Source organism: Anolis sagrei, chromosome 4, assembly GCF_037176765.1.
Source record: "Anolis sagrei isolate rAnoSag1 chromosome 4, rAnoSag1.mat, whole genome shotgun sequence".
Classification (NCBI taxonomy): Eukaryota; Metazoa; Chordata; class Lepidosauria; order Squamata; family Dactyloidae; genus Anolis; species Anolis sagrei.
In genome coordinates, this window is record NC_090024.1 from 212,183,537 (window position 1) to 212,201,378 (window position 17,842).

General features: G+C 37.4%; 1 protein-coding gene across 6 annotated transcripts in view; it reads left to right on the plus strand.

Annotated features, from left to right (window-relative positions):
* Positions 1 to 14,495, plus strand: part of SGK2 (serum/glucocorticoid regulated kinase 2) — a 53,808-nt gene extending 39,313 nt beyond the window's left edge. For all 6 annotated transcript variants that reach the window (XM_060772273.2, XM_067468159.1, XM_067468158.1 and 3 more), the window contains 10 exons: positions 671 to 728; positions 1,956 to 2,039; positions 3,005 to 3,136; positions 3,754 to 3,866; positions 4,394 to 4,430; positions 4,961 to 5,047; positions 7,061 to 7,156; positions 8,890 to 9,045; positions 10,874 to 10,963; positions 12,003 to 14,495. In XM_060772273.2, the coding sequence (XP_060628256.2) occupies positions 671 to 728; positions 1,956 to 2,039; positions 3,005 to 3,136; positions 3,754 to 3,866; positions 4,394 to 4,430; positions 4,961 to 5,047; positions 7,061 to 7,156; positions 8,890 to 9,045; positions 10,874 to 10,963; positions 12,003 to 12,155 (1,006 nt within the window). In that variant the 3' untranslated portion in view covers positions 12,156 to 14,495. The remainder of the gene's footprint in view (positions 1 to 670; positions 729 to 1,955; positions 2,040 to 3,004; positions 3,137 to 3,753; positions 3,867 to 4,393; positions 4,431 to 4,960; positions 5,048 to 7,060; positions 7,157 to 8,889; positions 9,046 to 10,873; positions 10,964 to 12,002) is intronic.
* Positions 14,496 to 17,842: the final 3,347 nt, after the last annotated feature.

Genomic DNA, 17,842 nt, shown 5'->3' on the forward strand with positions numbered 1-17,842 from the left:
CGATTACCTGGCACAGTGGACTTACATAATCCAGCTTAAAGCAGAAAACCTGGGATCAGATCCTGGGATACAGGGCCTGTCTGGAAGGACTCTATGTCTATTATGTTGAGTTAGGCTTGTCACAACTTTTTCTGACAGTGTTCCCAAGTCTAGGGCAATTTTTACATTTTGTTTTGATTTTACTGTTTTAATCTCAACTTTTGTATATCTCCTTAACTTTAGAATTGGCTCTCCACATTTTGGGGTTTAACCATTGCAGATTTTATTAACATGGTCTTTCTAAGAATCTCTCGGGTGTCTCTACGGTCAATGTCTCATGGAAGTTGATCATAAAGATTTCCAGAGAGGTGTTCTCTCAGGTAAAAAAAAAAAGCCTGAAAAAACCTACAACAACAAAAAAAGAGATAATTTTTAAATTGGTAATTTTTCCACTTTCAAAGGGGAGTTCCTGCAAAAAAATTGAAGAACAATCTTGTTTTTATTTTCGTTTTTATTGCAGTTTTCTGCTTTTTATAAGATGCTTTGTGTCCCAGTCTGAGAGAAAGGAACAATATAAATAAAGGGAGGGAAGGAGGAAGGGCTATCTTAGCCTGGACAGGAACAGTAATAGTAGCAAAGTTTTCATTGCTTTCAAAAAAAACATTCTCTTTCATCTTTTTTTTCCCGACAGTGCCAAACCAACAGATTTTGATTTCCTAAAGATCATTGGCAAGGGTAGCTTTGGCAAAGTAAGTAAACTAGTATATATTGTCCTTGGCAAACACTATCCAGCTCTGTTTTGGTCTCTTAGCCATCGAGGTCTGACCTTCTTGAATCATTCTCATTTTCACCCACAGTATGATTATCCTTCTTGCCTTTGGTGATTGTTTGGTCTATTTCACTCTATTGCCATTTAAAAATAGTCACACTAGATTGTTACTGGAAAGTCTCAATTTCTATTTAGCACCAAGCATTTAGCACCTGGCAAATCTTATCTTTACTCTCACGCAATGTTTCTGGGAAAGTAATGTGAGGCAAGAAGACAGCAGAACACTCACACATCTCATGAGATGGATATGTTTCTACTTCTCAGGCAAGTAGCCTCTCCTTGCGGTTTAGAGGGATAGTAGCTACTGAATGTAATATTCAGCCACAGAAAGTGTTTTCGCACATGTGAAGTTTTTCTCATTTGGGAATACCTAATATCTATGCCCATATAACCATCCACAAACCAGCATTTTATGGGCTATTAATCTAGCATTCCCCCAGCATTTTGTGGGCTCTGACTCTAACATTTCCCCATGCTTAACTTCTGGCAAATTCAAGAGAAATTTTGAGTTGTTCCTTTATAGTACCAGTGACATACCTGTGCACTATTGGGGCCCTTTTTAAAATGCACATCTGTAACATCATTTTAAATCAATATTTTTTCAATCTTGTCCTCCTTTCAATTGCTCAGGATTGTATACATGGTTTATTTCCTTCTGCTAGATTGTTTTCCTCTCAACAACCCTGTTAAGTAGGCTGGGCTTGAGTCCACCAAGGGAGCTTTGTAGCTCAGAGAAACTTTAAATATGCTCTTTTTATTCTTAGCATGATATATTGATTCACCAAGTTTCAATAGTCAAGAATTCAGTTTTAAAGAGCCCTTTACCAAGTTTTAAAATACTAATTTATTTGTCTGTCTGAGCTTGGCAGTAATACAAATATATAAGGTACAATATATTAACCACTGACACTTCTTTAGATGGTGGCAATATTAAATATTTTTTATTATGCATTCATTTTTGCTGAAATTTACTGTAGAAATAAGGACTACAGCTTGGTATGCTGAGATCAAATGAAAGAAAATCCTTCGTACAGTGGTGCACTGTACATGCAAGGTGGCATGAATACAATGTGGATCAAGTGGAACAATTAACAAAACTTTCTTCAACCACCCCATACATACCCTTGTCCGCTTATTCCTGCTACAGGTCCTTCTTGCGAAACGCAAGTCTGATGGGAGGTTCTATGCGGTGAAAGTTTTGCAGAAAAAATCTATTCTCAAGAAGAAAGAGGTATTTTTAAGAAACAGAAACTCTATTGCATCATAAAAAGACAATTTTCTTCAACAGAATGAGGTTTTGCTAATCTTTCACACACATCTGTGGCATAACTGGGAAGGGTGTTGTGACTCTTTTAATGATCCCTGTTTTAATTATATTTAAATAAGTATTTTAACCTGTTTTTAATGTCTTTGTGTATTGAATGTTTTAAGCATTTTTATCTGCTGGACATCGCTTTGGGAACCCTGGTAGAAAGAGCGGGGGGGGGGGGGGGGGCAGAGAAAGAGATTTAAATTGTAACATATGTCAGATGAAATATAATGTGCATTTGTTTCTGTGCATCCACCATAGGATACAACATAGATTAAAGCCACATAAAATTATTTGAATCATAGAAATTAAAACACATAAACATAAACACAAACCACATTAAGATTAAAATAAAAACTACTTCATGGGAATTAATCCTGAGTTTCAAAAGCTATTACTATTTTAAAGTTGCGTTCCTTTTAAATGCCTCAATAATGCTTCGAAATCTGTAAATCCATAGGTTTTCTATGGATTTACAGATTTACAGGCTTTTCCTCCACCACAAACCTCAGCAAATATGTAGAAACTGCTATAAGTAGCATATAAATAGTTATAAAGTGTATATATTTGTTTTGCCATCAGTGAAGCTATGTGAAATTTTTATCAGCTGCAAACTGCTGTTTTGGGGACCTTCATATGGACTATATCCATGGTATGCAGGAAAGGAAATCAGAAAAGAAAAATCATTCTATTATACCAATAATAATATGACCTTTGTTAAAACTATTTGGCATGAGAGGAACGAAGATAAGCTTTGGCAAAAACATTTGGCAAAGACATTTGTCTCTATGAGCATGGATGTATGGCTTTACTGTTGTTAGCATTTGAAATCTTAACTCTATATTTTTGTTTACTCCTCTCTCTTTTTTCTTCTCAACTCTTTATAGCAAAATCATATAATGGCAGAACGCAATGTGCTGCTCAAGAATGTGAAACATCCTTTCCTTGTGGGACTCCACTACTCTTTCCAGACCAAAGAGAAACTCTACTTTGTCCTGGATTATGTAAATGGAGGAGAGGTAAATGTATGCCAGACTTGTACATGTTTGGAGTAAAGCACCAGTGGCAAAATTTGGGAAATTTTCAATTTACATTGTGGTTGGAATTTTTTTTTTGAAGACTTGTTATTGATCTGGTGCATGTCTAGATCTAGTTATTATGTCTGTATTCACATCCCTTCACAATGAACGGCAGCAATTTACAGAATCATAGCTATTGGCACCAAAGGGGCTCTCAAGCAAAGCTTTCTAAAGTTATGTTCTCTATCTCAAATTGAAAGTGATTGGTGTTGGCATGTTAGTGGAAGTGGAATGATGAAACTCTTCCAGATTTTGAAAGTGCTATCCAGGTGCTGAGCACCATCCTCAGAAAGATTCAGGATCTTGGATAACACCTTTAAACTCCAGACTTTAAAGTTCACTGATATGGAAGCCACTAGATAACTACTTCTTGGAACTGAGTATGATGTTGAAGCTTCAAAAGACAAAAGCTGTTTCCTACGAAAATGTGTCGACTTCAGGTGCTGCTGTACTTATCAAATCTCTTCATTCAGATAGTTAAGAGGTGCTGCAACAAGGGGAAATGTACTTACAAAGCCCTATGATCCAACGTTAAATTTGTTCATCTCTATTTATAGCTCTTCTTCCACTTGCAAAGAGAGCGTTGCTTCCGGGAGCCCCGAGCTCGCTTCTATGCAGCTGAAATGGCCAGTGCAGTGGGGTACCTCCATTCACTGAATATCATCTACAGGTAAAACACATTTAGATAAAGATTGGATAGCTCTGGTATGAGATCTTTTGCTATAACAGATAGATGGGCTGGTAGATGGATGAACAGACAGACACACAGACAGGCCTCTACAATCCATGCTCAAGGAGTGGTGAAGCAATTTTACCACATTTTTACCATCCCCATAGTAAAAGCGAGAGAGCAAATGCAGAAGTGATAGCTTTCATAGGAATTTTATCATCTGTTTATAAACTGTTTTACTCCATAATATTTTAATTTAGGGGAAAATAAAGAACATTCAAATGAACTGAATTAATCAATTTGGGAGACACACTTTTGAATTTATCCCTTTTATGAGATCTATACAGTGTAGTCTTTACAATGCGTTACAGAGAAAGACAGGGTAGAAATACCCTAAATAAATAAAATAAGTAATTTTAATTGATGTTTTCGAAGGTTTATCAAGAGAATGGATGGAAGGTTTGCCTTAAGATTTCAACAGAACTTAAACCTCCGTTTTTCCCCCCTCTTCCTCCCTCCATATTTAGGGACTTAAAGCCTGAAAATATCTTACTGGATTGTCAGGTATGTTACTGAACTACGTATCATGTGTGTAAAATTACAACTGCTGTTATAAAAAGACTACACATTATATAGTTTAGGATCACTCTCTCATCTTCAGATGAAGCCAAAAGCAAATCCCCTTTGAATGCATCTTGATAAGAAAACTCTGTGATAGGGTTGCCTCAGGGTCACTCTAAGTCTGAAATTACTTGAAGGCACAGAACAAACTATAGTCCAGCCCCCTAAAAGTCTGAAGGACCATGAACTGGCCCTCTACTTTAAAAGTTTGAGGACCTCTGGAGTAGATGTGACTTCCTCTTGTTGTATATACCTGTGTTGTATGCCAATTTTGCTGTTGTATGCCAATAAAAGCTGTGTTAACCTTGATATATTTTATTATATTTCCAAAATACTAATAACTGCAAGATTTAGTTATTTTTAAATACCAATTTTTAGCAGGAAAGGTACTATAATTAGACTAGGACAACCGGATCTCATATGGACACAACAGTAGCAAACTTTGAAATGCAACATTCTTCTTTTTCTTTCAGGGACACATTGTACTGACAGATTTTGGACTATGCAAAGAAGGAATGGAGCCTGAAGAAACAACATCTACATTTTGTGGCACCCCAGAGGTATGGTATCAAAACTTCATTACAATTTGAATCCATGTTAATGGGTAATTCTAAAACCTGGAAAAGGTAATTTGTTGGATAACGTCCATAATCCTCATCCAGCATGGGAGCTAAAGCGGCATGACACAGTCTAGCCAATGAACTTAAATGTAGCAAATTTTTCTTTTTCTTCGAATGATTGAATCAGGAAATCACAAGTTGGACTAAACTGCTTCATGTTTAACACGATTTAGATAGTGTTTTCTTGGAATTTTGCAATAAATTTGGACATGAAAGTTGGACTACTGATAGTAGTTATGACTGATAAAAGAAATAGCAAGAAATACATTTCTAGCTATTTTTTCTTTAAAAGACTTGTAGTTATGTGAAAGGATGTTATTGTTCTTTTTGTATACCTTCAAGTCATTTCCAACTTGTAGTGATCCTAAGGCAACCCTAGCATGGGAGTTTATTTATTTACTTATTATTTCATTTATATGCTGCTTTTCTCAACTCCTGGGGAGACTCAAAGTGGTTCACAACACAGTAAATGACAAAATTCAATGCCTCACAAAATATAAAATACATCTCATAACTAAAATAGCATATAACAATAGATTAAAACCAATAAACTAAAAACATTGGACATAGACAAAAATAAAACATTGAACATTCGACATTGTATCAATCCTGAAGTTATCTTGACCACTTCTTCTCACTTTCTGAATGTTTGCTTGAAAACCCATGTTTTAAGTAGTTTTTTTCTGGAGTGAGAGTGTGTGACTCATCCAAGATCACCCAGTTGGTTCCTATGGCCATGCAGAGAATCGAACCCAAAGTCATAGTCCCATGCTCAAACCACTACATCATGTTGACTCTCAATCTGGGAACGACAAGAAAACCATTGGAACTCTTACCATCTAGGCAATAAAACTCAATTTTAAAGTACTCATTTAATATACTTCAAGTGGGCATAGTTTTGTGGGATGCTAATAAACATCTTAACACCTGTTTTTTTTCTCTCCACAAAGTGACTTCATTAATCAATTTAATATTCTGCAAATTGAAAGATCAGAGGAACTGAAGTGGATAACTATCCTACATCTACAACTGTATATATATGCTTTAAACCTGAGGCCATAATACCACTCAGTACTGCATCTAGAAAAGTGGGTTTAGATCCATGACAACACATGTAAAAAATAAACATCAGTTAGCTTTAATTCTACCACATTTCTTTTTCTAACCCCCTCCCCTTGTTTTTTTAATGTCATATAGTTTGCAAGATGAGAACAGCCAAGGGTCAGACACTACCAGATTAGTATTCATTGGCTTTTGCTCCAGGACCTTACATGGATACTAGCATCCATGGGTGCTCAAGTCCCATTATGTACATTGGCATTAAAAACGGCATCCCTTATATAAAATGGCAAGACCAAGGTTTGTTTTTGGGAATTCCATACACATCCCAAAATGTTTTCAAACTATGATTACTTGAATCCATGGGTGAAGAACTTCTTAACCATGAGAGCTGTTCAATAGTGGAACTCTCTGCCCCCGAGTGTGGTGAAGCCTCCTTCTTTGGAGGCTTTTAAACAGAGACTGGATGGTCATCTGTCAGGAGTTTCTCGGATGCGAATTTCCTGATTATTGGCAGGGGGTTGGACTGAATGGCCCACAAGGTCTCTTCCAACTTAATGATTCTACAATGAAAACTTGATGTGGTGGACTGTTAAAATTTTATTCCCATCCATGAGCATCTTTGCAGCCATTAACTGCAAATGTGATTTTCTTTCTTGAATATTTGCCATTGACTGAGAATGAGAACCAGTAGTTTGCACACTGTCATTGGCCCATGGACCACATCTTAGAATCACACTACTTCGTATGACAGGTTTGCTGTACATTATCATGCTGCATCTAACTAAATAACACATTTAGCCCCTGGAAAGTTACTGGACTACTTTGCAATTGGCATTTGTATGTAAATTGTGATGTGTGTGTGTGTGTGTAAATGATTGTGTGCTTTCACAGTACCTCGCTCCAGAAGTGCTGAAGAAACAGCCCTATGACAGAACTGTAGACTGGTGGTGTCTTGGAGCCGTCCTGTATGAAATGCTGTTTGGCCTGGTAAGCTTTTGTAAATTTAGACTGCTTCAGGATTGGAAATTGAAGATGAAGCAGGCAATAATTCTATGATAGAGGTCTGACCTGCTAAAGTGTATATATAACTATTATTTTTTGCAAGCCATATGTTGTTTGTGAACATTACTTGTTATTAGCAAGTAGCAAGTAAAGTAACACATTATTAATGTGTTAATGTCAATATTTTCTTTCAAAATGTCAAATAGTAAAAACAGGTTTTTAAGATTTTGTAACAGAAGCAATCACCAAAAATGGCCAAATCCTGCAAATTCCTTCCAAGTAATGTTTTTCAATAAATAAACAACAAGTATAAAATTGACATAATTATCATTAAATGATAAAAGTAAGAATGTTAATCTTCTTGTTTTCAAAGCTTTTCCATGCGGCTTTTCCCCTTTAAAAAACAAACAGATTGGCAAGTTTGTAATTGATCTAAAGAAATCTGTTTACTGAAAAATGTGTGACCTTCCTCCCTCATGTTTGAATAATTATAACAAGCTCTGTGGTCTCTATCATACAACTCAATTGTAACACTTTGCTACCACTTTAACTGTCATAGCTCTATCCTTTGGCATCCTAGAATTTGTAGTTTGATCAGACATTACAGATCTCTTCCAGAGAATTTTGAAGAAGCTGTAATGTATAAATTTCTGTAGAATAGAGCCTAGGCAGCTACAATGGAAACATGGTGCTATAACAGTGTAGTGTGAAAGAGAATGTGTGGGTCCTTTTACACTTTATGAGACCACGTTAGCTGTCACAGCTGCAGCTGAAGTTTGGTGAGGCACTAGAGATTTCTAGCCACAAATTCTAAATGCCCTTCCATAAACTGCAAATCCTACAATTTCGTATGTTGACAACAGTGATGAAGTGAGATATTTGGCACAAACCAAAGAGAATTTAAAAATTCAGGCAGCTGTGTTGACCTACAATGATAAATTCCCATTGGCACTTTTCATCCTCTATCAAGAGCAAGTTGTTTGTAAAGCTAATGGGCCAATTATAATTTCTCAATCCTTTTAAAAAGAACTAATTAAAATACATTCTTTTAGCTTTGTAAAATCCTGAGGCCCCAAAACCCAATCCAGGAAGGAATGAAGTGGGGAACAAGGGCAGCATGAGTGGCAGGATTCCAAGGGCTGGAACCCTTGTCACAATACACTATAATTTTGTGGTGTTAATGGGCCGCAGGATAGCTCACAAGAATACAGTATTGATGCAAGTATTAATTTTGCTGATCTAAGCATTGTCCAGAAACTAAAAGGGAAGAAGGGACTTCAAAGCTCATATAAAAACATCATTCCTGGTGATCAAACAGTGTTAGCACCCAACAAACTCAATTCTGCTACAGCTTCCTAGTCTATTCCTGTGTGCAGAATGAGGCTGCAGGGAGTTGGACTGAATGGCCCTTGTGGCCCCTTTCAAATCTATGATTCTATGATCTTATGACTGTAGTAGAGCAGGTTGAATACTTTATCTTTACTTATAGCTAAGTAGTTGATAGAGTGGTTTGTATTATAATTCATATAAAAGAACTCATGGTAACATATGGAACAAATTTAACTTGTATTGCTTTCTCTCCCTTCTGGCTTTGCTGTCAAATTGTAGAAACATGCAACCAGCATGAATAGCAGTCCTTTTGAGAATGACATACAAATGACAATAACTGACCTTTTATCCCACTTACCTTCTTCTCCCTCCTGTTTCCCTGTGACCAGCCTCCATTTTACAGTCGTGATGTGTCTCAGATGTATGATAACATTCTGCACAAGCCACTCCAGATTCAAGGAACAAAGACCATTGCAGCCTGTGACATCCTGCAAGGACTACTTCATAAAGATCAGAAGAAAAGGCTCGGAGCAAAGACAGACTTTGTATGTGATACCGTATTTAATGGAGTGCCACTTACTTTGGCTTATTAAAAATCCATCCTTTCTAAGTGAGCCATATTGAAACACAGGAGCAATTTTGCCACAAACTCCACTTTCATGTCAATTAATCTGCCCCATTGCACATGTGCTACTTTAAAATCAAATTAGTTACAGTTCTTTCACTTTTGTTCCGCTCTCTTGCATACATTGTTAAATCTCCGAGAAAGCCAATGTTTTAAATGTATTAAGGTCTTACTTAATAAGCATGTAGTGTTACTATTAGTAGCAATAATTAGTAAAAAAAAAAAAAAAGAGAGAGAGAGAGAGAGAGAGAGAGAGAGACTTTATCATTCCAACCCAGTATTCCAGTATAATGGATACATACCAAGTTGAGAACCTTTGTTATTGCACTTTTCTTCAGTAGCATCTGTTTACCAGTGCCTTGTCTCATGATCAGCCATTTGCAGACCCTCATAGCCCTGCCTTTCTCACTACTCCTACTCCCATAGCTGGTAGTTCATTTTTTTAAAAAAAAATGCACAATTGCTAAATTTTAGCATTAAAAGCTAACTATACACTCACACATATGAAATACAAAACAGCCATATTGGGAATAGTAATATGGGAGAGAAGGAGAGGAAGAGAATATTACCCACTGCCATCATATTACTGCTGGTATACACAGAAGCATAAGAGACCCATCACATTACAGTAGACAGTAGGAATGTAGCAGGATGGGATTTTACCCATCAATACTTGGGGATGGGAGAATCATGAAGGGGGTGGGAGGCAAAATGGTAGTGGGATGCACATAGCGTCATGTGATAGGAACCGTCACCAAAGGTGAAAGTTCATCTGTAATGCCGGTTTGCCTGCCTCATGTAATAAAGTCCAAAGTAATAGAAGACAATGCTTTTCAAATTGGTGGGCCACTACTACCTTTCATATTTAGTCACATGGCAAACTATAGCTGGCATCCTCTTGGTTAGTCCCACTAGAATAGGTCTAGTAAACCAATTGTTGAAAGGGGAGTCAACCTATAGATAAATCCTAGCCAGGACCAACAACAAAAAAAAAATAGGCCAAGTTCAATTTTTATGATAACATGGTTAATATTAAACAATGTCAGCTACTGACCATTCTCATTCTATACCATGATACATTTAAATATGTTTTCATCCTGGTTTATACATAGTAGCTCTGTCCCACATTCAGCACAATATTTTATAGATGTATAGCTTGTTTATTTGCATTGTGTACTGTTTTGTTGTTCTATGCATACATACATGTATGTATATGAGGAATATGGGGAATGCAGCTTCAGGCCACATCTTTCCCCTTTTCGTGACCCAGAGAAGATCCCACTAGAAGTGTAAAATTTTTGGAAATTTTGAAATCTTAGGAGATGAAACCTTGCTTTCTTTTAGTGGAAATTTACTGGAATGTTTTTAGGGGGGAAAGATGGTTTAAAGAAAGAAATTTTAACTTTGGGAACACGAAATGTATGATCTCTAATGTGTTATGAATGGCACACAGGTCATAAATGGGCTCTACCAACTGTGCAGCTGCCCAATCTTGAGATATGTATTGCCATATTCAGAAAGAAACAGATGACTATATGCACTCAAATATTGAGCTATAAAAATGTGAGAAGCAGAAGAAATAACAGGTAAACACAGTATGGGCAAATTGTTTATGCATGGAGGTACAAGGAAATGTAGGTGTTTGGATAATTGCAACCAGGTGTAGGTTCATGTACGCACAATCTGATTTAAGAATATGTTTTAAGTGAGCAGCTGACTGACAACGATTCATGTTTCCCTCTTCACAGCTTGAAATAAAGAGCCATGTTTTCTTCAGTCCAATAAACTGGGATGACTTATATAATAAGAAGATCACTCCTCCATTTGATCCCAATGTGGTAAGTAGTTCACTCTGCCACAGGCAGATTTCTGTTCTGGTTGCTTTCAGGAGAAAAAACCCATAACGGTTGAATTGGAAATGTGCATTCCCTGACTTGTTCAGATAGCTCAGATACTATAGTTAAATCACGATTGGCTGTAGGCTGTGCTTTGAACTTCCAAACCAACCTTTGCCTTCAAATCAAATTTAGAAATGGTTCTGAATTCAGCTTGAGATGCAAATAGTGTCTGGAAAGTTTCACAACTTATCCATTTTGGACATTGCAACAAACTAGCATATTGCTAAATGACACACAAGCACATGTTTTGGCCTTGATGTCAAGTTATTAGATCTTACTCAGATAGAGTATCTCTTATTCAATTCCGAAATCCAAAATTATGCATGTGGGCATCTGAAATAGTAACACCTTTGAGTTTTAATGGTTTAATGTGCACAAACTTTGTTTCATGCACAAAATTATTTTAAAATATTGTATACAATTGACTTGAGGTTAAGTGTATATAAAACAAAATGAATTTCATGTTTAGACTTTTGTCCCAAAGCCAAAGGCCCAAAGGCTTTTGATATCTTTTAGCTTGGCACCTAGATGACATGAGTGCTGGCCACAATTCGACCTCCAGAGGAAGCTGAATCTGATGACAAGAAACAATAGAGCTGAGTGACAATTTAAGACATGTTACCATAAAAGATGAGAAGTCTAAAAGATGGTGTAGTGGTTTGGGTGTTGGACAAAGGCTTCGGAGATGAGGATTTAAATCCTTTCTCAGCCATGGGAAGCCACTGGGTGACCTTGGGCAAGTCTCACTTTCTCTCAGCCTTAGAGAAAGGCAATGGCAAATTCCCTCTGATGAAATTTTGCCAAGAAAACCCTGTGATACGTTCACCTTAACATCATCATAAGCTGAAATGTCATGAAAGCAGATCACAAAGTTCTAAAAGATGTGCTAGATCTCTTTCCTACATTAACCATTCCATTAAAAGTTGGTCGCTAAACGCCAAGTTTGCTCTCTAAAAATAATTTGTTTTTATGTTTCAAGGCTGGTCCTGCTGACCTACGACATTTTGACCCAGAATTCACTCGGGAAACAGTGTCCAGCTCCATCATCCGTACCCCTGACTTAGCTGCCAGCAGTTCCAGTGCAACGGATGCCTTTCTGGGATTTTCATATGCACCGAATGATGAGGACTAATGGACCTGTGTGAACAAAGCTTAAGAAAACCCAGTTTTAGCTTTTGGCTTGAATGAAAAGAAGCCATTACTTTCTGACTAATCTTCTAACTGGAACAGAAACAAGCTCTCCAGCATTGAGATACAGGACCTCACAATGTGAATATTCCTCTTCCAGAGGGGAAGCATTGATTATTTTAGTTAAGGTTGTTTTATTTCTAGAGACTTCAACACATTTAATGACACAATCTTGTGCCAAAATAGATGTTGTCCTATATGAGAATGCAGGTGAACCTCTAGTGAGATTGCTGCAGGCGATTTCAAGGGGATCCTTTATCCAGTTGTTTGTATATGCTTGGATTTGTCTCCCCAGTTTGTGATTCACCTCACTTTAATCTTGTATTTTTAGGGCCTTTTAGATATGACTCTTTCTTTCTTTAAAACCACCTTTGCCTTCCTTTATGATAGTCCTTTGGTTTGCCTCAGGGAATTATCAGAAAATACTGTTGCAGTCAGCTAGAAAATGTGGAGGTTTCCGTTTCCAACTCCCCATTCCCTAAAATTATTTTTTCCACAAAACTTTCATAGAAATGTATTCTCCCTTTTAAAATTGGACCTTTTGTATACTTTCTTTTTTGAAATTATGGCCCTAAAGGCATGTCACCTTACGATTTGCCTGGCCTTTTCTCTTAGGGTTGATTAAACTGCTCCCCAGCCATAACTGGCTCAGATAGCATACTTAATCATATTTCACCAGTGTCTTATTCTGTGGCATGACATTTTACCTTGGAGATCTTGCCAGCTGATTCTGCTTTTGCCTCTCCCTCCCAGTATCCATCAGAAAGTTACATGGTGATAAGAGTCAGTTTATAACTACCTCTTGATAATATAGACAGGAAACTGGCAAAAATATTGTTTTTAAGACTATAAAGGAATAGCAGATATGTAAGACCTGTCTAAGGATGGCTGCGCACAAGTTTTGTAAACATATTTACAAAATTGAGGAATCCAGCTTCCAGAAAGTGCAACAATACCTGCCTCAGTTTACAGCCTTATTACCTTAGTGGGTTACTGTGAGTTTTCCGGGCTGTATGGCCATGTTCCAGAAGCATTCTCTACTGATGTTTCACACACATCTATGGCAGGCATCCTCAAAGGTTGTGAGATTTGTTGGAAACTAGACAAGTGAGGTTTATATATTTGTGGGATGTCCCGGGTGAGAGAAGGAACTTGTCTGCTTGAGGCAAGTGTGAATGTTGCAATTGGCCACCTTGATTAGCATGGAATGGCCTTGCAGCTTCAAAGACTGGCTGATTCCTGCCTGGGAGAATCCTTTGTTGGGAGGTGTTTTACACTATTACCTACGACAGGGTGTTTTATAAAACACTTTATTCACTGATGTAGCAGTCTGAATCAATTCAAATTATCCACTGTTCTTTAATTATTAGGGAGTCTCCTACAGGAAATGAAAATGCAATAACAATCTTGGATGAATAACAAAGTTGACACCATAGAAAAGAATTCAATTTGCTACAGCAATGCCATCCACCCTGCTGATGAAAATTGTGGTTCTGCCCAATATTGACAAATACGATTGAAGGTGCATCTACACTGTAGAATTAATGCAGCTTGACATCACTTGTAACTATCATGGCTCAATGGAATCCAGGGATTTTTAGCTTGATGAGGCACCAACATTCTTTGGCAGAGAAGTCTTGTAAAGCAAGAGTTCCCATGATTCCATAGCATTGAGCCATTAAAATGGTGTCAAGCTGAATTAACTTTACAGTGTAGGTGCACCCTAAGAGAACAATTTTGTGGGTGCTATAACATGAAGTGAAGCAGAACTTTTCCTCTTCTGTTTAAATTAAGAACACATTCAGCAGGATATGTTCCTGGCGTTTGGAGAATTCAACTCAACTGTGTTAAGAAATGTATACTATAGAAACAACTGCTGGGTTTTAATGATTTTGTACCTCTAAATAGCTCTCTTTAAAAAAATTGTGTCCAAGGTTAATTTCAAAGGCAGCCATTATCTAGGCTTGGGTGCATTTAACTTTTTAAATGTTTAACTATGTATTAAGAAATGCCTCCTAGTGGTCATGCTCGCTATAGGAGAGTTTTCTGTTTTTGTTTTTTTGTAAATGGTCATCTTTGTAACAACAGAAGGAATAGATCAGTTTATATGATAGCGTTATTTGCCTGTCCCTTCCTGGGTTTTGTTGTGATATGTTAAGCTGATGGCATAATTGTGTTGAAAGATGTTTGCATATTATTTTGTGCTCTCCTCCTCCAAAAATTTGGAGTCCAGTGAATATTTAAAACTTAATAAAAATATTTTAAGAGAACATAGCTTACCCGATTCAAGGCTCAGGTGTCTGTCTATGTCTTTCTTTTAATACAAGTCCAAGCTGGTTCTTACTTTTTTTTTTCTTTTTCAGATTATTGGCAAGTTTAACTGTATTGATTTTGGGCAGATAAACTTCAGCAAGCAAGGAAATCTTTATTTGCAGATTGATAGATGACACTGAATTTACTGTCAGTGTTGCAATGACAGGCTCTAGATTAAGAAACCACCAAGAGAACGCTATTTGTTGGATGTTACCAAAATGCTTTAACCCCCCCCCCCCCCAAAAAAAAAACAAACAAAACATCTCCTAACTTCTAGTTCTGAAAAACTTTATGTTAAAAGAAGATGGCAACTCATTTTAAAGGTGAACTGCAAGTTTTGGAAGCTTTGAAGCAAGTCATTCTACTTTTAGTAAGAAAAATAGCATTTTTGAGAGACTGGAGGAATTAGGAGTGCAAAACAACAACAACAACAAACCAGCCTTGGTGGCCACATATGGTTTGAGTATTGCCCACTCAGAATTTTCTTACCAGAAAATTCAAATCCTATAGTTTAATAGGGCGAGAGGAATAAACAAGGATTTTGTCAATTGAAGCCTTGGAAGTTAAAATGAAACCAAGCTGCTATATTTGTGAAGTGTTGTTCACACCAAGTATATCTACCAGTAATTATCTGGTTTTCCCCCCTCTTGCTCAAGTCTAGCCTTTAGACTTTCAAATTTTGGGGGAATGATTAGAACACTTACTTTTAGATCCATCTCAGATAGGGCATTTATCACAACATCCCCCTGACTTGTTCGCTGAGTTTGTGTGGGCCTCAAGTGTCCACACCCTCCTTTTGCAGCTCTTTCATATTTTCCTCATCATTTTGTCTGTCTTTTCCTTTGCTATTAAGGACAAGCAAAGACAATAAATTTGAGATGCTTGTAAGTCTTAGAGTGACAGCCCATCTGCCATCTAGAACTGCTAATTCTGATGCTTTCAACTACATCTCTCACAATCCTTTAACCATTAGCCATTGTATGATGCTTTAAGACACACATTCCGAAGGGCAAAGCGTTCTCACCCTAATCTAGAACCTTTGGGGGACTGATAAGAGACATGCATTATTGCTGGGGGGAAATGTAAACACTGGGATGTCCAAAATCTCCTAGGGCTCTAAAATGGCCAAATTGAGAACTAGAAACTCGTTTTGTACCTTCCATAGTTTTGGGAAGAAAATAAAATTTTAACTGCTGCTGATTCTCATGCATCCAGGTACCCAGCAACACCTGTCGAAAATCCTTCTTTTACTTAACCTTTAAGGTTCACAGCCCTCTCGAGTTTTCACTTAGGCAACCCTACTGTATACTGTTTCCTGTGTTTTACTGAACCTCATTACAGAAGGCCCTTGATATCTGATGGGGCTTGTTTCCGGGACCCCACATAGACACCCAAAATGTTGGACGCTCAAGTCCCATGATGTACAATGATGTAGTAAAACAGTCTCCCATATAAAATACGGTGGGGGGGGGGGGATCAAGGTTTGCCTTTTGGAATCTTTAAATATACAGTCATTCCCCAAGTTACAAACAAGATATGTTCTGTAGATTTGTTCTTAAATTGCATGTGTATGTAAGTCAGAACAGGTACATTTAAAAGGTGTAATACCAACTAAATCTATCTATCTATAGCTTTGGATAGCATAGGGAAGGGTTAATAACATTATGGTGTTTGTTTGCTGTCTTTGCCCCTGTTCAGGACATTTCATCTCACTTTCTGATCCTGTGATAATCTAATTTTGGGGAGAAAGCTTCAGCTGAATCATTTCTAAATCACATGTTTCTAACTCAGAGACTGCCTTATATTCAAGTTATGCACATTGGAACCATACATGCAAAACCTGTGGGTGAAGATGTCTGATTGTATAAGTTGAGTATCCCTTATCCAGAAATCACAAATGTTCCAAAACTGTCCACATGGCCAGCTGTGATTGTGACACATTTGTCTTTTCACGGTTCAATATTCTACAAAATGAGATTCCGGCTATTACAAGATCTATTTGAAAAATAAATGAATTTTATGTTTAGTCTTGGTGCTCACATCCAAGATATTTCATTATGTATATGCAAATATTCCAAAATCCTAAAAAATCTGAAATCCAAAGCATTTCTGGCCCCAGGCATTTTGCATAAGGGATACTCAATCTGTGCTATGTTCTTATAGGAAATCATGGGATAAAATATGTGTATGTAAAATAATAATATAATAATGATAATGATAACCCTCTGTCAACTGCAAAAGGCCACCTTACTTGGATCTGCTCACATCATTCGAAAATACATTACACAGTCCTAGACACCTGAGAAGCGTTCAACTTGTGATTTTGTGATACGAAATCCAGCATATAGATCTCGTTTGCTGTGACATACTGTGCTTTTGTGTCAATAATAATAATAATAATAATAATAATAATAATTGTTATCCCCCTCTCCTAGCAGCTCCAGTCAGGGTACAACATAGTCAAAACACATCAACATAAAATATATACACCAAAACACACAGTACAAAGATCAAATACAGCGGCAATAGAGTGTAAATCCAAAACTCTTGGTACAAAGTAAACTAGGTTCTGCATATTGTGAAGCTCTGAGGCATTGACTCCAAAAAAAAAAAATAAAAATTGCACAACCAGCAACTTCAATGAATCTTCTAAATCTCTCCAGTGTGCCTGAGCAGGAAGGTGTGTTTTCCTCCTTTTGGCTGCAAGAGGTGCTGAAGGGCAGAATAGAGGATGCAAATTGATGAAGTGGGTTGCACCAGGCCAAAAAATATCTCATGCCCAATAAGGCCCTATAGTCTTCAGTATTCACAAGACGCCTTGCTGCCATCCACACTGCAGAATTATAGCACTTTGACGCCACTTCAGTTGCATGGCTCAGTGAGATAGAATTTGTAGCTTGCCATGACACAGAACTCTTTGATAGAGAACATCTCAGGACCTTTCCAGACAGGCCCTATATCCCAGGATCTGATCCCAGGTTTTCTGTTTATCCCAGATTATCTAGCAGTGTGGACTCATATAATCCAGTTTAAAGCAGAAAACAGGATCAGAATTTAGGGCCTGTCTGGAAGGACTCTCACAATAATACAAATCCCAGTTGTTAATATAGTGCCAAACTGCTATAAGATATGTAACTCCCTCTCTTGACTGCTTCTTCTAAATAAAGCTGATTTGCCCTTTCCCTGACCCTCAGTTGGTAGAAGCCAACCCCCCCTCCCCTCCCTGCAGGAATGGAAGATTCCAAAGACTACCTCCTCCCTTCAGGGACGTCTCTGACGTCACCACGCGAGGCGTGTCTTCTTTTTTTGTCCTACAGC